Source organism: Cucumis sativus, chromosome 3 (genome assembly GCF_000004075.3).
Source record: "Cucumis sativus cultivar 9930 chromosome 3, Cucumber_9930_V3, whole genome shotgun sequence".
NCBI lineage: Eukaryota > Viridiplantae > Streptophyta > Magnoliopsida > Cucurbitales > Cucurbitaceae > Cucumis > Cucumis sativus.
The window spans coordinates 26,982,046-27,007,287 of record NC_026657.2 but is presented as its reverse complement, the minus strand read 5'-3'; the positions used below and the strand labels follow the sequence as shown (position 1 = coordinate 27,007,287).

At 34.8% G+C, this 25,242-nt stretch overlaps 3 protein-coding genes across 4 annotated transcripts; 1 reads left to right on the top strand and 2 right to left on the bottom strand.

The window, feature by feature from the left end:
• Window positions 1-1,322: 1,322 nt before the first annotated feature.
• LOC101205051 (trimethyltridecatetraene synthase) lies at window positions 1,323-4,162 on the bottom strand. The gene is made up of 2 exons (XM_004148538.3): window positions 2,855-4,162; window positions 1,323-2,147 (listed from the first exon to the last, which is right to left on the bottom strand). The coding sequence occupies exons 1-2, from the start codon at window positions 3,767-3,769 to the stop codon at window positions 1,512-1,514; spliced, it is 1,551 nt and encodes a 516-aa protein (XP_004148586.3). The 5' UTR covers window positions 3,770-4,162; the 3' UTR covers window positions 1,323-1,511.
• A 10,144-nt stretch (window positions 4,163-14,306) lies between these two features.
• On the top strand, window positions 14,307-21,198 carry LOC101220146 (coatomer subunit beta-1). Of its 2 annotated transcripts, none has more exons than XR_004215599.1 (5): window positions 14,307-14,478; window positions 14,592-16,667; window positions 17,662-18,174; window positions 18,283-18,659; window positions 20,219-20,291. XR_004215599.1 is itself a non-coding variant. In XM_004148516.3 (5 exons), the coding sequence occupies exons 2-5, from the start codon at window positions 14,619-14,621 to the stop codon at window positions 20,863-20,865; spliced, it is 2,853 nt and encodes a 950-aa protein (XP_004148564.1). In that variant the 5' UTR covers window positions 14,312-14,478; window positions 14,592-14,618; the 3' UTR covers window positions 20,866-21,198. The 2 variants fall into 2 exon arrangements, 1 of the variants encoding a protein (XP_004148564.1); XM_004148516.3 differs by lacking the exon at window positions 18,283-18,659 and adding an exon at window positions 20,661-21,198 and having other exon boundaries at window positions 14,312-14,478; window positions 20,219-20,304.
• A 367-nt stretch (window positions 21,199-21,565) lies between these two features.
• LOC101204802 (receptor-like protein kinase) lies at window positions 21,566-24,970 on the bottom strand (the record flags this gene model as incomplete). The annotated part of the gene is given in 3 exon segments (XM_031881715.1): window positions 21,566-22,008; window positions 22,089-22,413; window positions 22,415-24,970. Coding segments are annotated over 3 exon segments (3,234 nt in total), but the record flags the coding sequence as incomplete, so codon positions are not given.
• Between the last annotated feature and the right edge of the window lie 272 nt (window positions 24,971-25,242).

The window sequence follows — 25,242 nt, the reverse complement described above, 5'->3', positions numbered from 1 at the left end:
TCATTCTCTTCTATAGACCGTGATGAAAAATAGAAGAGTTGAGAAGTGAAATCTTGGGACCATCTGAATGTTGATTTGGCTGAGATGAAGGACATAAGCTTAAGAGGTTTTAGAACTTAGGTAATCTTGAGACCATGTCTGGCTGAGATTGAAAGCTCGAAGTGAAAGGTAATCTTGAGACCATGTCTGGCTGAGATTGAAACCTTTTTTTAAATTAAAAGGTTTATGAATTAAGTTACTCTCTTTAAAAAGGTTTATGAAATGTTATTTGAAAACTTATCACGCACGAGACTTGTTTAGCTCATTCTTAAAAAATGTTTTCCACTTTTCAGGTAGAGACCACGTCCTCAAAACTTGATTCGCCATTGTCTGTCTGTTGAAGGAGTTTTGTCTTACTAGTATGTGTCTGGTTGTTTTGAATCTTTGTATATTTTGGTCTTTTAGTTGTGCTAGATTGAAGTTGGTTTTGTTTAAAGAAAGGGTTCTTTCATGTTTTTTTGTTTTTTTTTGTTGTAAAAGTACAAAACTTACGTAAAGTTTGCTTATTTGAAAAGAGTTGCTACCAGTTGTGTTTAAGTTTTTACGCCTTTTAGCATTTGCGCTTGCATTTTCATTTAAAGGTTAAAGGTTGAGGGTTTAGCTGGTGTCATTTAGAAGAGGGAGCGATATCGATTGACTTCATGCCACATCTCAAACGTAATGAGAAGGTGCTCTGCGAGTAAGAGTGACACACCCCCTATAAGGCATAGCATTTATACAAGCCTTTCTTCACTTTTACTCATCCCATAACCCTTCTTCACTCATGGCCTCCTAGCCACACCAGCCTAAGACTTTTGCAGTTGCCCAGATGCCTAAGCCTTTCTTGTTTAGTTTTTAATTTCAAACTTCAACTTCAAAAATTCATAACTAAAAATCTGTTCACCAAATTAAAAACTTTCCTTCTACAAGCTTGTTTCTTAGCCTCTTAATATCTTAACCCAAAACATTAGATCATAACTAAAAATCTGTTCACCAAATTAAAAACTTTCCTTCTACAAGCTTGTTTCTTAGCCTCTTAATACCTTAACCCAAAACATTAGATCATAACTAAAAATCTGTTCACCAAATTAAAAACTTTCCTTCTACAAGCTTGTTTCTTAGCCTCTTAATACCTTAACCCAAAACATTAGATCATAACTAAAAATCTGTTCACCAAATTAAAAACTTTCCTTCTACAAGCTTGTTTCTTAGCCTCTTAATACCTTAACCCAAAACATTAGATCCAAACTCCATTAAGTATTGCCTTGGCTGAATTTAAATCTTTGGAGGTTGTTCCTGAGCTCTTCCAAAATAGACCTTTTGTGCTTTTCTTCAACCAAACTCCATTAAGTCTCAACGTACACTTGGTGATACAACTTGAATGCATATTTCAAACCAATACATTTATACATGAAGGAATCTTATATTTCAAATAAAAAAGCTTAATAAAGACTCTTAATTTAAGCCATACACATGTTAACAAAGTTCTTGATTCATAACAAAGAGTAAAGATGGGGAGGAAGTCTTGGCTCAGCAACAGCATCAAGTGGGTATTTCTTAGGAGTAGAAAGCCCAAAAATTTCTTCCATATTCAAATCTTCCTTCTCCATGTCCCCAGGCAATTTCCAATTAAACCCATGCAATAAATTAGCCAAAGTTGACAGAATAACCTTAAGACCAAGACTATACCCAGGGCACATCCTTCTTCCAGACCCAAATGGCAAAAGCTCAAAATCTTGCCCTTTCACATCAACACGGCTGTTTTCTATGAACCTATCTGGGTCAAATGCATGTGGGTTTTTCCACACTGTTTGGTCTCTCCCAATGGTCCACACGTTCACAAGGACTCGTGTGCCTTTGGCTATGTCGTACCCCGCAATTTGACAATCCTCTCCAGCCATTCTTGGCACTAGCATTGGTACTACTGGGTGTAATCTCATTGTTTCTTTGGCTATGGCGTTTATGTATGGTAAGTTAATCATGTCTTTCTCTTCTACCCATCTTTCTTTTCCGATTACTTTATTTAGTTCTATGGTTGCTTTGTTGAAGATCTTTGGATTTTTTAATAGTTCTGACATTGCCCACTCTATTGTTATTGTTGAAGTCTCTGTTCCTCCTCCAAGTAAATCCTAAAATAGTTTGAAAAGCGCTTTTAGTTTAGCAACATGTTTTTGAATTTTCAATTTTATATCGATTCAATTCTTAACTCATTCTCTCTATATATAATTAATATCACGTTACTAAACATGAAATTTAAACTTTATGTTCACATCATTAAAAAATTAAACACTAATTAATCAATCTAACTAATCAATTATTGTTTTAAAAAAATTAAATATGTTAAGAATCTAATTAATTAGGCATAAGATTGAAGTGCTAGGAACTCGTTTGATCATTTTTAAAGTTTGCATACCTATTATAAATAAAAATGAATCATTTTACATGTGTTTTAACCGGTTGTAAACTAAAGTTATACTTAATTCATATATTACATTTGGTTTGGTATAGTTTTGAAAATTAAAACTATATATACATCATTTTCAACCTAGAATTTTTTGTTTTGTTATCTATTTTTAGAAATGTTTTTTGATAACCGATGAATACTAAAAAAATTATATTTAAAAAAGAGAAATTTTTAAAAATAGTAGATTTTACAAAATATATATTTTGCTATAACTTGTAAATATTTTAACTTATTTTGTTATTTTAAAAAATACACCTTACAAAAACAACTCTTAAGACATAAAAAAAATGAGAAAAATAGATTTTATATTAGAAAAAAAAATACGAATTCGTTAAAAGAGTGTTGAAAAAATGGCAAGATAGAAGGAATTACCTGAGTAAAAGCTTTGACTCCATGCCTTTCAAGTTTAACTTCAAGGTCAGGATGATCGGCCAATTGCAACAAAACATCCACCATATCTTTAGCCACATAGTTCTCAACTCCCTTTCTTCTTTCCTTATGTTCATCCAACACATGTTCAAGAAACCTGTCCAATTTCTTACTCAAACCTTTCATTCTCTTCACATAACCTTGCAAATCCAAGAAATCCATCCATGGAATTGAATCCCCAATATTCAGCACACCATTCAGCAAAAACAACTCATCCATCATTTTCCTGAACTCATCTGGACTAACTATCCCACTTTCTGATGATTCATCCGTGTACCTTTTCCCCAACACCATCCTACTTATCACATTCAAACTCAACGCGAACAAATAATCCTTAACCTTAATTACTTCACCACAAGACTTGTAAATTTCTCTAATCAGACCATTCATTTCTTCCTTACGTATATATTCATATGAATCAAGTCTTCTTGCACTAAAAAGCTCCATCAAACACATCTTACGAAGCTGCCGCCAATAAGGGCCGTATTGAGACCAAGTAATATTTGAATAGTTATAAGTTGTGTACTTTCCCGCTGCGGTTTTCGGGCGCCACACGAAATTGAGATCCTGTGTTTTGAGGACAATCTTCGCCATTTCCACGGAGGATCCGACAACGACAGGGAATGATCCGAAACGAAGATGCATGATGGGGCCGTATTTCTTGGAGAGTTGATGAATGGATTGGTGAGGCAGAGAGCCAATTAAGTCGAGGTTTCCGATAATGGGCCAAGGTTTTGGTCCAGGTGGGAGGTTGAGTTTACGGCGGCGGAGACAGCGGGAGAGGAGGAGGAGGGCCAGAGTGGCTATTATCGAAGTAGTTACGTATGAAAGGCAAGAAGGAATTGGTTGCATTTCCATTGTTAAGGAAGAGAGAAGTGAAGAGCAGTGGAAGAAGAGACTGAGATGTTTGGTGGTGGTGGAAAGGGAGAAGGGATATGTGTATATATAGAGATCTATTGTGTGTATATATAATTTACAATTAACTAGATTGAATTAGAAAGAGAAAATGTAAGGGCAATTGTAAATTATTTGTAAAATAGTTGAGTAGTTGCAAGTAAGTTTATGTTATTACTTTACTTTGGATGGAAATTCAACTAATACTCTTTAGAATTTCAACACAACCATAGTATTAACGTGATGCAGAGATGAGTCTGAAGACAAAATATTGAAATTTCTCTATACTTCTTAGTTCATTTGAATTAAACAAAACAAAAGAAGGGGGAAATATGATATGTAGGCTTCACTCCTCACATTCTCACATGTTTAACGTTTGGGAGTATTTAATTTAGAAAATAAGTTGTATTTTCTAAAAACAATTATTTAAATAAAATGACTTTTTTAATATATATATATATATATATATATATATATTTATTTATTTATTTAGCTCATTCAAACCAACTCGGTGTATTTTTCATATCTAATAACAAAAGTTCTTCCAATTATATATATATGAAGGATCACAATTTGTCATTCTTTTCCTTACACTAATTTTGTATTTGAATTAAAATGTTTGGTTACAAATTTAATTTGGAAGAAAGTGAATTTCACTTACTATGATTATTTTAAGAATAGAATTTAGTGTTTATGGTTAGTCTTATATGATTTGAATAAAGTTTTTATGTGTTATAGAGATCATTTAAAAATGTTTTAACAAACAATGTATTGTTGGTTAATACTAGAGCTAATCTCACCTATAAATAGGAGACGGATACAACTCTGAATTAACAACATTTTTTTCACAATGATAAACACAAACAACTTTTTTCAACTTAACAAATGAATGGATATGACCAATACCAATTTGTCTACCGCCCAGTACTTCATATCATAATAATATGGCATGCACATCACACTAGTGCGACCCTTTTATGCAATGTTGACTCCAAAACCATTTTTCCAATTAAGAGATTTACACCATCAATAAAAGATGTAAACTACTAGGCTTCTAAAGTCAACAAAAACTATTAGAAACTAAAAGTAGGATTCACTAAATTGAAAGAAACAAAAGTTCAAAAACTTCCAACGAACTTCACACCAGAAAAGTGTTTGTGGATACAAAACTTTCATATGAGAGGACCATTCCAATCCCTCCATGCCAATATCAATCATATCTCATAACTTTTTTCAATGTTGAAGCTGAGAATCTTGTGAACCACAGAGTTGTTTACTATCCATATACGACCACTCTGGATCTAAAATTTTTATATAGAAACACCAGACATTTTATAACAAACACATTAAAAATATGTTAAAAAGTATAAAAGACACGACTATGTATGAAAGAGATTCCTTAAGCTTTTGTTTTCTACCCAACATGTAATTTCATGTACCAATTCTTGTTCCAAATGACAAAGAATGAACTTGGAACGCCCAAAAAATTTAGATAATTTTTAGAGATAATTATATCTTAGTTTTGTTTAATTATGTTTAATTTAGCGTTTATTTTGAAGATTGTTTGATTTTGTGAACATTGAAATTAATTAGATATTTGTTGGTTGAATATTTAATTAGTTAGAGGATTTGAATTCGTGGTGTTTGTTGAGAATTTGATTTAATTTTATGTTATGAGATTTAAGTAAGGTTGTTGAAATTATTTGGTTTTATAGAAATTAAAATTTATTTAAATAATTTGGATGTTATTTACTTAAATTGAAGGGTAAAATTTTTTTTTGTTAAAGATTTGATAATTATATGTATATGTAGTAATATATATATTTATCATGAAAAATAGTAAAAATAATTCTATTCGTGAAAAACTAATTATTTATGAAAGATAATTAATTTTTTGGAGATAAGATATTTGTTTAGAAAGAAAATAATTATACTTCGCTGAAGGAATAAAGTTGTATCGATTTGATGAGATTAACATATAGAGAATATTTTATTTTTGGAAAAGATAACTATTTTTTGTTTTTTTTGAAAATAAAAGTTGATTAGATGGAAAATTTTAATGAGAATAAAAATTTATGTTTATATTATATTGGTTATATATATACCATGACGAAAAGTAAAAGGAAAAAGAAAAGGAAACGAAAACGAAAAAGGAAAAGGAAAGGGACAGGGAAAAGGAAATAATAATGATAAATATTATTATTTGGGTCTATAAACGGGTATTGGAATGCTCAATTTGAGAAGAGAAGCAGACAAAAAAAGTATTTCATCTTGGAATTGATTTTGGCTGTACGCCTTTGGAAAGTCCCTTTGGCAAATCTTAAAGTTTTAAATGATGAATTTTTCTCAAAGACTGAATTAGTTTCAACCTCAATTTTTGGGTAAGTTAATTTGGAAGAATTTTTGTATGGAAGCCAATAGTTAATTTGATTAATTAAGATACTTAAATTTCCTTTTATGATTATGATTGGATTAATTCGATAATTTTTATTGTCACCAAAGGAATATTTTTAGCTAATCTCATGTAAGAGATTCTATTATTGGACCTTCAAATTAAATTTTAGGAGCTTGCATGTATTTTCCATTATGCATTGATGTAGCTAAGATGCATAATATGTGATATTGATGAATGATATGAATGATTGATATGTTATGGTTGACATGATTGATATGTTTATGACTATGTTATCATGTTATCATGTTTAAAATATGCGGGTGTTCTGTTAGTTTTGTCAGTTAGAGTCATCCCATTTTGGTGTCATTTGGGATCACCACATATGTATTTCTGTGTGACTAGCTTTTATGAGTGATTCGACGGAGTCACTGTCAGCCCGACTCTTCTTAGGGTGTTTTCTTCGAGTTCACCGAGAGCCCAGATGTGTCCTTATGAGATCACTGGATAGCGTACATTCAGGAACACAATAATTAACAGCCCGACTCTCCTTTAGGGTGATTCCTTTGGATTCACTGAGAGTCCAGATGTGTCCCTACGAGACCACTGGATAGCGTGTGTTTGGGAACGCAATAGTTATGCAGTACCTTCTTACAGGACTTTAACGAGAAGGTAACAGACACCTAGTCGGACCAGTAGTGGATCCCTTACTGAGTATGTGTTTATATTCATCCTTTTTTATGTTTAATTTTTCAGGCAAAGGTAAATGTAGAGGAAATCTGGCGAGTGAGACATGAAGGATCCGTGACATGCCATATGGGGGCACAATTTTGCTTCCGCTTTTCATTGTTTGTTTTCAACGTTTTGAGCTTAAATATTTTTATTTTTATTATCTTTAAAATTTATAAAACTCGTTCCAGCATGTTGTCATGGTGTTTTTTAATGATAATTTAGTTCTTCTTTTTCCAAGAAATTGTCAAAATTGTTATTATCTTTATGGTAATGACCTCAGCTTAGTATAAAGAGTTGGATCATTACCGAACTACTTATCTAAACATATACATCATTGAATAAGAATATATGATAGGTATAAAGTTCAATTTAATGGGAAAAAATGTACAGATGACCTCCATTTGGAGGCTCAAATGAAAAGTGGCCCACAAAGAAAATTCTAATGAGCAATGACCTTTTGATAAGGTTAACCACCTACAAATTTACCAAAATAATCCTAAATGCACACGAGACAAGTCCACTTCGATAAATTTCTCATTCCTGTTCTTGTCCAGCGTTACTCCTTCTTGCCGAATATAATTTTACCCATTTGAAAATTTTGAGTTAAAGTAATTCATCAATCCTTTTTCTCTTATTCTCGTTCATTTGTTCGTTCCTGCCAAACTTCCGCCCAATCTCCCTCCTCAAACCATATTCTCTAAAGCTTCTATTCTCTATCGCTTTATTCCACACACTAATCAAGTGGTTGGTTGCCGTCTGTTTGTCTCCCAGAGCATTACTTCAAGCTTTCACTAAATGTAACATTTTCATTTGTTTCCCATGCATTTTCGGTTGGTTTTAAAACAAATGATCTGTAAAATCTCACGCACTCTTCTTGAAGAAAACAAAAATAAATACTTTGTAAGATATATTGCCAAGAGGGAGAGAAAATTAAATGGAAATTCTTGCCTTCATTCAATTTAATGGACTAATATTTATAGTCTAAAAAGGAAGCAAAAATTAGTAACCCACTAACTTAGTACTTGCTAAAATGTTGGAAATAATTAAAAAAATAAATAACCAAAACAATAAATAGTAAAATAACTTAATTCTTCCACCTATTTAGGAAGATCATGGCAGATTAATAGCAGTTCTAACAGTATGGAGGAGTTCTAACAGCTTCTCTGCTCTATATATTGATTGACGAGGGAAGGGCAATCTGGCTTGTTTGGTAATCACACACGCTTCACATAACTTGTTCGGTTGAGTCACTAGTGGTACTCCAACTACCAATTTCTTCTCCCCCATGAGCTTCAAGTCATGAAAATTTACATGGTCAAGTCTCACGTGCCATAACCATGTTGGATCTTGTAGGCTTGTCAGAAGGAAGACTTACTTGAGTGTCTTCAAAGTTATCTTGTACAAACGATTTTAAGTTCGCTTCACCGACATCAAAAGCTTCCCACTCCTGTCAGACACTTTCATGATATCTTCTATCATTTGCACCTTGTTTTCGTTTTCTAACATTTGTCCGAGGCTTATGATGTTACTACATAATTTTGGAATGTAATACACCTCTTAGAGAGCCTTCTGATCACCGTTCTTGCACTCGAACATGGCTCTTCCTTTTCTCATGATCTGAATGGTTGATCCATCGCCAAACTTCACCCTCCCAGTGAAGCTTTCATCTAATTCTTGGAACTTCTCACGATGGCGAGTCATGTGGTTACTAGCACCGTTGTCAAGATACCAAACATCATTATTTTCTCCATTCTTGTCATTGCAATACATCTTTGGCAACAACCGCTTTTTGCTGAGTAGTATGACATCCTCCTGATCACATCTAGTGCGTGTCCCCTCCTGAGACACGACCATCATCAAAGCCGGTTCTTCTTCGACGACACAAGTTATATGAGCCTCGTTGTCACGACCTTTTCCATGACATTCCGACGCGTAATGTCCCATCTTGTTGCAAGTGAAACAATTAAAGTGACTTTTATCACGAGTGCCATTTCCAGTGTTGCTAGTGCCTCCTGCACTATTTTGACGCTCAGTGCCACGACCACGGCCACGACCACGTCCTCGCCATCTTCCTCGATCGGTACCACCAAATCCCCACCCTTTGTTCATCGAAGAATTGTCACCACTATGTCCTTTTTGTCTAGCTTTCCATTCGGCATGGGTAAGTAGGAGTTGTTCATCGTTGTTGTTATTGTTTTCTCGAAGTCGTGTTGTTCGTTCCTTGTACGCCTTCATCCGTCCAATTGCTTCTTCAAACTGCATGGTTTCGAGATCTTGCAATTGCTCGATTCCGGCGACAATGGGAAGATATTTTTTGGGAACGGAATCAAGGAGCTTCTTGACCAATGATGAATCCTCAAGTGCAACTCCGAGGTGGTGAACTTGCTTGCTAATCCGCTAATTTTTCCTGCGAACTCATCGATCGTCTCGGTTTCCTTCATCCAAAGAACATTAAACTCACTCTTCAAGGTTTGAACTCTCGCCATCTTCACCCGCTCACTGCCCAAGTACCTTGTCTTGAGACTATCCCATATTTCCTTTGCGGTCTTCTTCTTTGCGATTTGTACAAGCACGTCTTCTGGGATGCATTGGAGAATGTATGCACGCGTCTTCCGTCTTTCTTCACATCCACTTCGGCTCCTCTCGCTTCCCAAACTCCTTGGAACAAAAATAAATACTTTCTAAGATATATTGCCAAGAGGGAGAAAAAATTAAATGGAACTTCTGGCCTTTATTCAATTTAATGGACTAATATTTATAGTCTAAAAAGGAAGCAAAAATTAGTAACTCACTAACTTAGTGCTTGCTAAAATTTTGGAGATAATTAAAAAATTAAATAACCAAAACAATAAATAGTAAAATAACTTAATTCTTCCACCTATTTAGGAAGATCATGGCAGATTAATAGCCCACATTTTCTATTTCCAATTTTAGCTACATGTCTACTATTTAGATTGTAGAGTTCAATTAGTATAGCAGTTTCAGTAGTGTAAATCTAAAGATCTTTTATTATGTAACTTTCTCGTTGGTTTAGTAGTTTTCATTCTCGTTTGTATTGTGGTTGCATTATCATTCAAATTTTTTTCTTAGTTCTAGTCGAGGTTTTTCTCTTTCTTGTTCTAGTTTTAGTTATACAATCTAAATCGTATATACAAGTAGACGGAATTGGAAATGGAAAGTGGGGAACGAACAAAAATGTTACCTTCATCAAAATCTTGAAGTAATGTTGTGGGTAACGAATGAACGTCGACCGACCACTCGATTAGTGGGGTGGGATAAAGCGGTGGAGAATTTAGTTTGATCAAGAGGGAGTTTGGGAGGAATGTACGAAAGGGATAAGAATTCTTTTTTCATGGATTTTAGGAGTAATGGACAAACAAACAAGGATGAGAGAGAAAGGAATGGTTGATTACTTTGGCTCCAATTTTTCAAACAACCAAGTTTAGGATGGGTGAGAACAAGTAACATTGGATGAGAATGAGATGAGAAATTGTTGAAGTCGATTAACCTCTCGTGCATTTAAGGTTATTTTGGTAAATTTGCAGGTAGCTGACATCATCAAAAGGTTATGTTAATTAGTATTTAAATTCTACGTCATCTTTTATTTGGATCTCCCAATGAAGGCTATTCGTACAAAATTTTCAATATAATGCGATAGAAAAAATGTTTACCATAAAAGAAAAACTTTTTAAAGGTAGGAAGCATAAGTGGCAATGACAATGAAGACTTTCAATCATGTGGTCTTTGTTTTCAAATGAAATTTCAGAAATTGTGAGCACAAAAAACCTTATAGGATGGAGTTTGAACCTAAGATTTTATTTAGATTATTAGACTATGGATGTTTAGTAGTAATTAGTCGGATGAATTTGTTTACCATATGTGAAAGGAAATAAAGCAATGCTAATTGAAACACTAGAAGAAATGTGGGCTTTAATGTCGAGTGGAAAAAATGAAAAATGGACTTCAATGTCGTTTTTCAAAAGGTGGATGTTTAATGTTGGGTTAAAACCGACATTAAACGTTAAGATCATTTTTATTTTTATTTTTTAAATTTTATAAAAAATCAACAATTCTTTCTCTTACTTTACTCTTCCTCGAAACAACTTGCCCTACCCTTTCACACGTTTTCTTCTTCCCTTCTCAATCTCACACTGCTCTTCCTCTCTTCTTCAAACAGCCGTTGCCGCCACCATCACCATCACAACCCTCGTGCTTGTCGTGCCCAACCCTCACCACCACCTTTGTCTTTTTAACGTTATGCTCTTCACCACCATCTCTTTGAATTCCTCCTTCATTTTTCATACTTCATTCTTAGTTTTCTATTCATTAGATTGCTTATGAAATGTAGGGTACATTAGGGGATTCTCTTTGAGTTATTGGATAAAAAAAAATTGTGGCAGAGATGAATAGATTAGGTAGAGGATTATCCTTTCCTACTTCCTTACTACTTTATTCTTAGTTGATTTTGGATGAATTTTGAATATAATTTTTTATGGTACAATTCTTTTCTCCAAGGATGAGTGTACTATGTTTGATAACCTCGGTAGAGCGGTTTTAAGATGGCCTCAGGATTGAAAGTAAATCTGATCAAGAAATATTCATTTGCACGATTAGGTATAGAAAGAATATTTGTAACTTGCAAGATTTAGACATGTATTATACTAGTTTGATTGATAAAGAGTAATGAATTACATCTGTTATGATGCTTCATGCAAACATCTTTTCTTATGTAATTATCATGGGATGTTATATTGTCATACTTTTCTCGCAGGGTACTTTGATTAACTTTCGTTGTGTACTAAATGGTTCGTTACTTCTTATTTTATTTTATGAGTTTCCATGTTTATCTCATGTTACTTTGAGTATTGATAATTTACCTAACAAATTGTATATTTGATTCTTACGGTAAAATGCTCGTAATTGAAATAGGAATCTAATGATAAAGTTGTTCGTCATGCCAAAAGTAAAAACCATTTCTGGAATTGCATTTTTTTTCTTCTATATTTCTAATTGTTTTCTAATACTAAGTATTTGTTCATACTGAATTATATGATTTACAAGAGATTTTTTTGTTAATCAGAAAGCTAATTTTTCTCCACTAATATTGGTATGTTTTAGAAATGGCATTAGAGGACAAAAATATTTAGAAAAAAACCGTTCATGTTACCTATTTTTTTAATATTGCGATTATAGCAAATATGACAAGTAATTAGTGATATCAAACAGCTATTAGAGTGTTAGTGGAGGGTTATCAGAGGGCTATTAGAGGGTTATCGGCTTTTAAATTTGTTACTTTTATAATTTAGAAAATGTAATAACATGAATCATGTTATCATAAATTCTTTTGCTATTTTTGTAAGTGTCTCTGTTATATAGTTACCTGTTACCTTTGGAATGTAATAGTAATATGAATCGATGAGATTTAACTAATTGATATTTACACTTACTGTTTAATTGTAATGTAAAGTTATGAGATTTTAACTATCATTTATTTCGTTATTCGTAATTATAACAAAGATTAATATCTTCGTGGTTTTATGTTATATAATTTTATCTTTATTCTTTTTCAATTTATCAAATTCGGTTTTATCTTATTCTTTTTCAGTTTGTTTATACATTTTGTTATCACTTGCGGTTTTTAGTAATCTTCTTCTTCTGGTTTATTCCGTTTATATTATTACTATTTATATAAGTGTATTTTTAAAAATAGCAAAATAAATTAAAATATTTAGAAGGTATAGCAAAATTTTTGAATTTATCACTGATAGTCTTTATCACTATAGCATATCAATGACTATCAGCGATAAAATTTACTATGGATTGTAAATATTTTTTTTTTTGTAAGATCTACTCGTTTTAAAAATTTCCCTCCTTTATATAATTAAGTTATAATAATTTATTTTCTTTTCATTTTCTATTGGAGTGAATTGATATAAGTGAGCGAAATTGTTTGAATTTATCTAGTAAGAGATTTGAAATTCTAAATTTAGTAAATGATAAAAAGGTTTTAATGCATAAATTTCAAATTAATATTAAAATAATTAGATTTCATAATTTAAAACCTAATAAATTTTAGTCGTTTTTTCAAAAATAAAACAAAGCGCGAAAATATTACACCTATAGAACAATTTTAAAAAATGAGTTAAGCCCATAGGGACCACAACATGAAATAATAAAAAGACTTCTGCAATTAATCGGTCACACGCGCGTGAAAAAGAAGATTTTGTACCTAGTTTAAACGATCTTGTACCAGTGTAAACAATCTCGTAGCAAGTCTAAACGATCTTGTACCCTAGTACCAAGTCTAAACAATCGTATATCATTGTACCTAATCTAAACGATCTTATACCAGTCTAAACGATCTTGTACATAGTCTAAACGATCTTGAATAAAATATAAGCAATCATGTACCAAGTCTAAATGATCTTGTACCAAATCTAAATGATTTATTAATAATAGTGAACTATCTCTGTCTATCTGAAATAGACAACCGACCGTTTAAATATTATACCAATATCATTTAAATCTTGTACCAAGAAGAAAAAAAGAAGAAGAAAAATGAAGGAGGAAGAAATTCTGATAGAAGAAATGAAGAAATTAGTAAATATTTATACAAATAACCATAATATTGTAAAATGAAGAATAAGTAATAATACGAGGAGGAAATGAATAAATTGAAAAAAGAAGAAAAAGAAATGAAAAATCGTCTACACTGTTCAAGGCCAAACCTAGAATTTATAAAAATATAATGGGGTTTTTTGATTTTGTTAAACATGCGTAAATATTTTAGTATTTTGTTATATTTATGAAAATCAACCCAAATTTTAACCGAATTTGAAATTCTAGAATTTGTTTTGAGAAATTGCATCAGATCACAAAAATATTTATAGAAAAAAAAAACAACTCATGACACTTATTTTTTTTGCATATTGTTCTAATTATTGCACCCATGTACCATACTGCCCCTAGTTGGTTTTTTCTTCTTTTTTTTTTCACTTTTGATTGTTCGTTCATGAGTCTCGAATCAACAACCATAGGACTCCCGTATTTTCTTTCCTTAATCCATGTATTTTGTGATGTTGTCATTAATTGTGGAATGGCAATAAGATCCATCTCTGCTTTTGTTTTGGGATCTCTTATTATTTTGCTCTCTACTTCAAACACAAATGACTCTGTTAATCTTGTTTTATGCTCCAATTTTTGTCCAATCAGTTGCTTACTTTAAAAATGTGTTTGGACTCAGTTGGGCTGAAGAAGTATTGGGATATGTATGAAATGGGGTGGGGTATTTAGAAGTTGAGCCCAAGAAATGTATTTAGAATGGGCCTAATAGAGGGAGGGTACACAAATGAAGCCGACGTTTCTCGTCTCCGATTATTTTATTGAAGTTTGGTTTGTCCACAGTTACAGAGAGCTTAGTCCCTGAAACGACCAGATCTGCATTTCCTCTCTTCTTCGGGGTTGAGACTTTGAGAGTTCTTCACATCAACCAAAACGCATCAAGCTTCTCGAGATCTAATTTCACTCCTCAACCTCCACACCGAATCAGGTACTTTCTTCACTTCTCCTTCTCACCTCCAACCTAGATCTGATATATTCTTCAATTCAATCTCCCTTTCATCTCAATTCTCTTCCACCCCCTCCTCTTTCACTTTTCTTCAGATCTCTTATCCCAAACGATAAGCAGCTATGGAGAAGTCGTGCACTCTTTTGGTGCACTTCGACAAGGGCACCCCAGCCATGGCGAATGAGATCAAGGAAGCTTTGGAAGGGAATGACATTGATTCCAAGATTGAAGCATTGAAAAAAGCGATTATGTTGTTGCTCAATGGTGAAACCATTCCTCAACTTTTCATCACAATTATACGCTACGTTCTTCCTTCTGATGACCACACCATCCAGAAACTCCTCCTTCTTTATTTGGAAATCATTGACAAGACCGATTCACGAGGTAAAGTTTTGCCGGAGATGATTCTTATTTGCCAGAACCTACGTAACAACCTTCAGCATCCTAACGAGTATATTCGTGGGGTTACCCTCCGATTTCTCTGCCGTTTGAATGAAACTGAGATCATTGAGCCCCTGATCCCTTCCATTCTCACCAATTTGGAGCATCGCCACCCATTTGTTCGTCGGAATGCGGTGCTTGCTGTCATGTCCGTTTACAAACTTCCTCAAGGGGAGCAATTACTGGATAGTGCACCTGAGATCATCGAGAAGTTCTTGACCTCTGAGCAGGACAATTCCAGTAAGAGAAATGCTTTTCTTATGCTCTTCAATTGTGCTCAAGAAAGGGCTATCAATTACCTCTTTACTAACATCGATAGGATGACTGATTGGGGTGAGCAGCTTCAGATGGTTGTCTTAGAATTAATTAGGAAGGTTTGCCGGGCCAATAAGGCTGAGAAAGGCAAATATATTAAGATCATTATATCGTTGTTGAATGCCCCATCAACTGCTGTCATTTATGAGTGTGCTGGTACTCTTGTGTCTCTTTCCTCAGCTCCCACGGCTATTAGAGCCGCTGCGAATACTTACTGCCAGCTTTTGCTCTCCCAAAGTGATAATAATGTTAAGCTTATTGTTCTTGATAGGCTCAATGAGCTTAAGACATCTCATAGGGAGATAATGGTCGAACTAGTAATGGATGTGCTTCGCGCACTTTCCAGCCCAAATCTTGATATTAGGAGGAAAACGATTGATATTGCCCTTGAATTGATTACTCCTAGGAATATTGATGAAGTTGTTATGTCGCTGAAGAAGGAGGTGGTGAAGACTCAAAGTGGAGAGCATGAGAAGAATGGGGAATATAGGCAAATGCTGGTGCAGGCTATTCATACTTGTGCAATTAAGTTCCCTGAGGTTGCCAGCACAGTGGTACATCTCTTGATGGATTTCTTGAGCGATACCAATGTAGCTTCAGCAATGGATGTTGTTGTTTTTGTACGTGAGATCATTGAGACAAATCCCAAGTTGCGAGTTTCTATCATTACACGACTGTTGGATACATTCTATCAGATTCGTGCAGCGAGGGTGTGTTCTTGTGCACTTTGGATTATTGGAGAGTACTGTCTCTCGCTCTCTGAAGTTGAGAGTGGAATCTCTACCATCAAAACTTGTCTTGGTGACCTTCCTTTCTACACAGCTTCAGAGGAAGGAGAGGCACAAGAGTCTTCAAAAACTTCACAACAAGTAAGCTCAACCACAGTATCCTCGAGAAGGCCTGCCATTCTTGCAGATGGAACCTATGCAACCCAAAGTGCTGCACTTGAGACTGCAATGTCTCCACCTACCCTTGTTCAGGGTTCCCTATCCTCTATTGGAAATTTGAGATCCTTAATTCTTTCTGGCGACTTTTTCCTTGGGGCAGTTGTGGCTTGTACGCTTACAAAGCTTGTTTTGAGGCTAGAGGAGGTTCAGCCTTCCAAAGTCGAAGTGAACAGAACCTTCACTCAGGCATTATTGATCATGGTTTCTATGTTGCAACTGGGTGAATCTTCATTTCTTCCCCATCCAATTGATAGTGACTCACGTGATAGGATTGTCCTCTGTATTAGACTGCTAAGCAATACTGGTGATGAAGTGAGGAAGATATGGTTGCAATCTTGCAGACAGAGCTTTGTGAAAATGCTGGCTGAAAAGCAGCGCCATGAAACTGAAGAGATAAAAGCCAGGGCTCAGATATCCCATGCACAGCCAGATGATCTAATTGATTTTTACCACTTAAAGAGCAGGAAGGTAATACACATTTCATCTGTTGTCTCTTGCATGTTTTTTTGGTTTTTCTAGTTCTATTTGTATCATGATTTGTAGAATTCAATATTATAACTTTTAATGTACTTGATCTCAATTTGCTTTGGATGAAGATCTCTCGTGTTGTCTCCTGAATTTTTTTAAAACTTGTTTATGACGTTCTATTTTTCTATTATTGTTTTGCTCCTTGACGTGTAGAGTTTGAAATAGTTTCTTTTGGTATCTTCACGTCAACTTTCTTTGGATGTAATATCTCATGTTCTTCTTGTGGTTTATTAAATGTTTCTATGACATTTCATTCTTTCAACGCTTTTCTCATTCTGTATCATAGTGTTTGCATGCAATGACTTAAAATGTGTTTTACGTCAATTTTCCTTTGGATGAAGCAACTACGGATGCCAATAACCTATGCTTCGATTTTTTTGGCATGCATTGGGCTAATCTTCACAGGAAGAAGACAGTAAAATTCAACTGGAAGTTTCTAGAAACCAATTCATAAATCCTGTTTCTTGCATGGAGAGGAGAATGGAATTCATTACAATATGTCAGCTTTTCAATTAACATTTTAAAGATTTTTTAAAAAATTTTTTAAAATAATTTTAGCATTATACATAGTTTTGTGAGTGGGCTACTCTCCATAATAGGACACTAATACCATGTCATGATAAGCTGCTTCTTTTTTCCCTCCAACTGGTTTCAGTTGAATTCCATTATTATCTTTTCATTGTAAAAAATTTGTATAAGATGGGAAAGCCAATTTCTATACACAATTAGGATAGAATCTTAGTAGTTAGGGGCTTTGTGAATGGCCATTTCGTGCTTTCTGATTGTCTCAACTCTCAAATCCAAATTTTCTCGATTAAACAAGTTACTGTGGTTGATATAATCATAATTATGATATTTTCAAGCTTTTATTTTCTAAATCATTGGTTTTCTTGGTTTCACCTGTTTCATTAACTTTATGAGCATCATTTTTCAGGGTATGAGTCAGCTAGAACTGGAAGATGAGGTCCAAGATGATCTTAAGCGTGCTACTGGAGAGTTTACAAAGGAGGGCGATGATGCCAACAAACTCAACCGCATTCTTCAACTAACTGGATTCAGTGATCCTGTTTATGCAGAAGCTTATGTCACTGTTCATCATTATGACATTGTTCTTGATGTTACAGTGATTAATAGAACCAAAGAAACTCTTCAGAATTTGTGCCTTGAGTTGGCCACTATGGGTGACCTCAAACTTGTTGAACGCCCTCAAAACTATACGCTTGCTCCGGAGTCAAGTAAACAAATAAAGGCTAACATCAAGGTTTCTTCTACTGAAACAGGAGTCATATTTGGTAACATCGTATATGAGACTTCTTCTAATGTGCTAGAGAGAACAGTCATAGTTCTTAATGATATCCACATAGATATCATGGATTATATTTCTCCTGCATCCTGCACTGATGTGGCATTTAGAGCAATGTGGGCTGAATTTGAGTGGGAAAACAAGGTACGTACACTATGTTCTTTGGTAACATTCATTTTAAAACTACCACGTTTTTTATTTTATTATTATTTTTTATAATATGGAGAAATTAAAATGATATTATAACACCAGTGGCTCTTACAAGAAGGATTGCCATTATAAATCAAAGAGCAGAGACTATAATTCTTAAAAGGTTACGAACATTTACACAAGAAAGAGCATCAAACAAAACTTAATCAAGAAAGTCCGCAAAAGAAGAATGAGTGTTGTTGAGGGTCCTCCCGTTCTTTCACACCAAAATGATCTAAAGGGGAATGATTAAAGGCCAGCCATTAGTTTGTGCATCTCCCACAAAAATCAGTGATAGAAGATTTAATATGGAGCCAGACAAAATCAAGAACCATCCAAGACTTTTTGCAATGAAATTACAGTTCTGTGTAGCAAAGAAGAAAGAACCAAAAAGTGGCAATAGTAGATTCTGAGCTTGCTTTCATAACACACCATGGAGGGTGAGTGAAATAATGCATTTACCTTTGGAGGTGATCAACATTTTAAGGCTACCCTGACTAATTTCCCATAAAATGAACTTAATTTTTCCGCTGAAAAAGCCCTTCCAAAGCACTGGTTCAAATATTAGATATAAAAATGTGTGAATAAAAGCACATTCATCAATTTTATCATCTTTAAGATTCTTTCTAAGCCTCGAGTACCAATCCCTGTTTTCAGTATTATTCCAGTTCACAGTCTGTTGTTTTGACATTATGCACTCTCTGATCTGTTTTGACGAAAATATTGAACTTTGTTTGTTTGCATGTGTGTGTGTTTTTTTTTTTGGTTAGGAACAGTGTTTTAAAAAGCCTTCTCAGGCGTACGTCTAGCGCCTCGCCTTTGCTCACAAAATAAGGGCCGCCTTAGGCATGGGCCATTTGCAAAGCCTCAAGGCTTAAAATCTTGGGTTTTGGGGCTTTCTCATTTTTTTAAAAAACATAGTAATAATTAAGGGTTTTCTTTATTTATTAACTAAAAATTTCAAGTTAGTAAGCCTAAATGCAAAAATTCTTGTGTTTGAGGTCTTTTTTTTCTTTCCATATTTCCACTTCAACTATGCTTTCTCTTTTTAATGTAATATTTTTATATGTAGTGCACCTCACAAAAAAAAAAAAAAAAAAAACTCGTTTAGTTCGCTTTGCACGTAGGCTCCAAATGACCATTGTGCCTTAGTGTGCCTTGGGTATTTAAAAAAACACTGGTTGGGAAATAAAACAAATTCATCTATTCAGGAAAATGTATACAAAAGGTCTACCAAGAGATAGTTACAAAAGCCTAGGCCATTGAGATATGAGTGTGAATAAATTGTAGATAAAAAAAGGTTGTTTTAACTTTTCCATGATAAAGGTAAAATAGTAATGGAGTCAATAAAGAACGGACAGTCTTGTTTCTTGTTGTTGAAGATGCAATTATTGCATTCATGCCATACTACTCCATGGGAAAGCCCGCATGAAGTTCAGCTAAAGGGCATTTTTGTGTCTTCGAATGGGTGACCAAGCAAAATACAAGATAGGTAGTGGGGAGAAGATTTCACCTGCGCGGACAATATTCCAGCCAAAGATAGAGAAGTCAAAGCTCCAGGAATTATTTGCAAAAAGAACAGCTACTGAATAGGCAATTTGAGTTTCGATATTCCTCATATATACAGGACTGCATGCATGCTGGAGAAATGCTGATCCAGGAGGATTTTCTCTGAAGGACATCCTTAGTACAGTTCTCCCAAGTGAAAATTTTGATCTTTTTGGTATATGATCCACTCCATATGAGATCCCCATAATTGTGCTAACCAGCAGATGCAGGTTGCCTTGTAAGGGATATGGAGAAGAAATGCCCATTTTTCTTTAATTTTGAGTATCCATCCTTGAGTACGGCTTCCACCATTACTTGCGTTGTAGAAATTGGACTGCTTATCTCACTTCATATATATTCCATTTTTAACATGAACTTTCTTTTTCCTATTTACTGATATTAAAGCAACCGTCATACAATAAATTTTGATTATGGTTCTTTTCGACTGCAGGTCGCTGTGAATACAATAATTCAAGATGAGAAGGAATTCCTAAACCACATTATGAAGTCAACGAATATGAAGTGCTTGACACCAATGTAAGATCCTTTGGTCTAGTCTTTCTCGTTTACCTTTGGATGCTTTATGCTTATGTGGACAGGACACCTAACACAATAGGACTGTTTAGTTGTACTCTGGTACTTCTACTCCAATCCCTTCTAATTTAAAGTTCCTTTCCGCTGGAACTTGCTCTATTGCAACTACCTATTTGATATCCATTCCTTGCTTTGGTTGTGCTTCTACTATATATGAATTGTGAAAGATGATGAGAAAACTAAAAGATAGAGATTTTTTCATGTCATATTTAAACAGCAGTTACATACTGGATTTATTTTAGGGAGATTTGTATATGTGCATGCTTGTGTAATACTGTCGTTTGTTTTTTGGGCATCAGATCGGCATTAGAAGGTGAATGTGGTTTTCTTGCTGCTAACCTTTACGCAAAGAGTGTTTTTGGAGAAGATGCATTAGTGAATGTGAGCATTGAAAAACAAGTAGACAGCAAGTTAAGTGGATACATCAGGATAAGAAGCAAGACTCAAGGTATTGCTCTCAGTCTTGGTGATAAGATCACTTTGAAACAGAAGGGAGGCTCATGAACATTCAAATTTGATGAATAATATTTGAAGTTTTTACTATTAAAATTTTGTTTTAACCACCCACTGTATTGCCCTTATTTGCGGCCATTCGAACTCATTGCCATTGCCATTGCCATTTTCTTTTCCTTTCTTTTACTCTTCTTTTTTATTTAGAACTTTGATATATCTTGCTCTTACTAGAAAGAGGGATCTGTTGTTTTATATGTTAGTGTCCACAAACAAGTGGCAATTCTATGCTGCCTTTATTCTTTATTCCCCTTTTCTTTCCCTTTTTGTAGTTATTATGTGTACTACAGAGTACCTTCTACAGTTATAAATTTTTTGTTCATCTTTTTTCATTGCTTTCTTTGTTCACTGAGCTAATTGATTTCTATGAATATTAACAAGTAGTGGGAGCTGTGCGACACTCCTCCACTTATTATATATGAAAATTACATCTACAAAGGCTTTCAAGTTTTGTATTAATCTTCAATATAACTTTCATTGTAATTGCAGCATTTTTTTTTTTTCTAACAATGAATTCTACTTTGGAATTCAAGTTTTGCCACTGCAAATCTTGGTCTTAGGTGACAAACTTTTAGTCTAACTAAGGGAGACTAAAACCAGCCTTCAAGTATTTACAATGCCAAGAACTACAATACGAGATTACGTACAAGCACAAAAAAAATATTTGAAGTATTTTTTTAAGCATTCAAAATAGTTTTTGAAAAACTTTCGAAGTTTGTTTATTTATTTTATCAAAACTAAAAACAATTTAAAATAAAATTGTTTTGGAAACACTTGTCTTTGTTCAATCCAAAAATACTCTCGATTGGTTTATCTTCAAATCAATCAAATGGTTCAAAACATCTATCATAATAGGTCTCTTGTTAGGATCCTTTTCTGTGCATCTCAAAGCCAACAAAATCACCTTCTTAATCTGCTCCCTTCGATCAGAATCTAAAAGTTCTTCCACAAGCATTGGATCAACAATACTATCTATTTCTCCAGTCTCGTTCCAACCCGACCGAACCCAAGCAGTTATACTCCCCACCTCAGTAAATGATGCATCTGATGGCTTCTTTCGCGTTATCAGCTCGAGTAAAACAACTCCGTAACTGTAAACATCTGAAGCCTTGTTTTTTGCTGCTGAGAACGCATTCTCTGTCACAAGCCCATAATGGATCAACAAATAATTCGATACTTCAAAACAAAAACATGATAATGTATGTGTAGAATGATACCTGGTGCAATATAGCCAATTGTTCCAGCAAACAAGGATGAAACTGCTGGTGCAGAAGTTTGGTCGAGCAACTTTGCAAGACCAAAATCAGCAATACGAGGCTCCATCTCCGAATCTAGAAGTACATTCTGCGGTTTAATGTCACGGTGTATTATAGGAGGGTCACAATCGTAATGAAGATATATCAATCCATGTGCAATACCAATGGCAATATTATAACGAACTTCCCATGGTAGAAATGGAGCTGGATTCATCTGATGCAACACATCATCAAGGCTCCCATTAGCCTGGTATCTGTAAATAAGTAAACCATGGTCTTTTTCCAAACCAACAATCTTCCAAAGCAATCAGGTTTCGATGTTTGATGCGGCCAACAGTTTCAATTTCTCTAATCATACTCTGGCTTCCCCCTTTACATCCTCCAAATGTTAGCTTTTTTACAGCAAAAGTTGTCTTCGAATCTAGTAATGCCTTATAAACAACTCCATGTGCTCCTCTCCCAATGATGAATCGCTCATCTAGGTTATCGGTGGCCTCTATTACCTTGTGGACAAGCAAAGAGGTTGTTCCTACTTCAGCAAAGGTGTCAAAAGTATCCTTGTTTCTTCTGATGTAAACAAACTTATAAACCAACCCAAGGAGCAGAAAAACAATAAAGAGTGAAGATCCAAAAGCTATCATTGCAATTTGAGTATTATTAAGCCGAGAGCTTGAATGACTAGCACAAGTTTTGATACTACTACTTCTGTTGCAAATTAAGCCATCTGTTTCATCACAGCTGATGCATAACCCAGAGTTACCTAAGAACGATGCGGGATGAGAATTCAGAAACTTCATTAATGTTGGTGGCACAGTACCCGTGAAGAAATTATATGAAATGTTAAGCTCAACTAACAACGAACTTAGTTCACCAAGAACTCTTATACTTCCAGTCAAATTATTGTGAGATATATCTAAATTCTCAACCATGATCAGATTTTTCAGCTCGGAAGGTATTTGGCCAGTTAACCCATTGTCACTGAAATTCAGGAAATAAAACATATTCTTCCAACCTCCAATAGATGAAGGAATTTCTCCTCCAAACAAATTGCCACCAAGATCTAGCACTGAAAGGCTTTCAAGTTCTGATAATACATTTGGAATGCCTCCAGTAAATTGATTCTCTGTTAAAATCAATGTGGATATGACTTTCCAGCCTGCCAAGCTATGAGATATAGAACCATTCAATAAATTGAATCCTACATCAAAATTATTCAACTTGGTCCAATTTGACAGCGAGGGTGGCAAAGGTCCTTCCAAGAAGTTGTGAGACAAGCTCAAACTTTGGATATTCACAAGGTTTCCCAGCTCATTCGGTACAAGACCTGTAAGCTTGTTCCTAGACAAATCAACTGAGGTAAGATTGATGCAATTGCCCAAACTTAACGGAATTTTTTCATTGAGGTTATTTTCACTGGCATCCATGAACTGAAGGCCATGATTTCTCATAAATTCTGGCAAAACTCCTGTTAGATTATTCCTTCTCAAAATCAACCTCTGAAGAGTCAAACAAGTCCCAATATCTGAAGGTATGCTACCCTGAAATTGATTCAAACCTAAATTTAACACCCTTAATGTCTTTCCAAAGCATAGATTAGGTGGAATTTGACCAGAGAACTTGTTATTAGTTAACTCCACTTGCACTAAGCTTCTGTTGAGTCCCAGACTTTGAGGTATGACACCAGAAAACTGATTGTTGAATAAAGAAATGTTTTTGAGGTGCTTGAGTTCAGTTATTATCAATGGAAGTTCCCCAGAAAGATTGTTGTTATACAGAAGAATATGTTGGAGACTTGCAATCTTCCAAATGCTAATAGGAATCTGACCAATCAAATGGTTCGAGAACAATTGAAGGACCTCTAATTTACTAAGCAAACCCAGTTCGCTAGGGATACGTCCCTCAAATTGGTTGACGTACAAATTCAATTCTTTCAAGGATTTGCAAGCCCCAAATTCAGGAGGTATATTCCCAGACAGTTGATTTCTACAGAGATCAATATGTGAAAGCTTTCTTAGACGGCCAAAGGAGGAAGGAATATGACCTGTTAAACTGGAATTTATTATAAGTAAGGTTCTTAGGGCACTACAGTTGCCCAACCCGGCAGGTATACCTCCTGTATAACCATTGAATGACAAATCTATATATTCTAAACTCTGACAACCTCCCGAACCCAAAGGAATTGGACCCTGGAGATTGTTTCGGCTTACACCCAGATTAACAAGATTATCAAGATTGTTAAGACTATCGGGCAATGTTCCCACTAACTGGTTCCCATCCAAATAAAGATCCTCCAATTGACTACAGTTCCCTATGGAAGAAGGTATGGAACCAGAAAACTCATTTCCGTACAGATACAAATGAAACAGCTGACTCGAATTCCCCACATTTGAAGGGATAGAACCGTTGAGATTGTTTTCACCAAGATACACATACAGCAAATTAAGATTCTGAAATAAGGAGTTGGGTATTGCACCAGTTAGAACATTGTCATGGAAGTTCAAAAACGTCAAGTTCGTAAGGAGGGTCAATGACTGAGGAATTTGTCCACTAAATTGGTTGAAGGAGAGATCCAAGTACTCTAAATGGCTACAGTTACCAATCCCATAAGGAATTTCACCAGAGAAACGGTTGGCGGTCAAAGCAATAGTACGCAAGTGGGTCAAACGTGCAATTTCAGGTCCAAGCGGACCCGAAACATTATACGAGAGATTGAAAGTGATGACACGAAGGTTTTGATCACATTCAATCCCAGCCCAAGAACAGGGAGTGGAATCAGAAGCATTCCAAAGAGGGATAAAAGGGGTGTGAGAAGTCCAGCGGCTTTGGAGCGATAATAAAGCCAACCATCAGAGGTTAAAGCAAAAACAACATAGAGATGGAAAGAGAAGCATACCAGCAGGAAGAAATGGCGGGAATGAAGCTGCATAACAACAAAAGGCACATGAATTGCAGCAGAGACGAGAGTGGAGGATATAGAGAAAGAAATTAGGGACCGAAAGGTTGAAGAATCGAAAGTTTAAGGATGGGATGGAACACCGAAACTCAAAATCAAACCCTTGGATGAAGGTGTGAAGTTAGTTTTTGGTACTCTAAGGTTAGCGGTAATTAATATGGT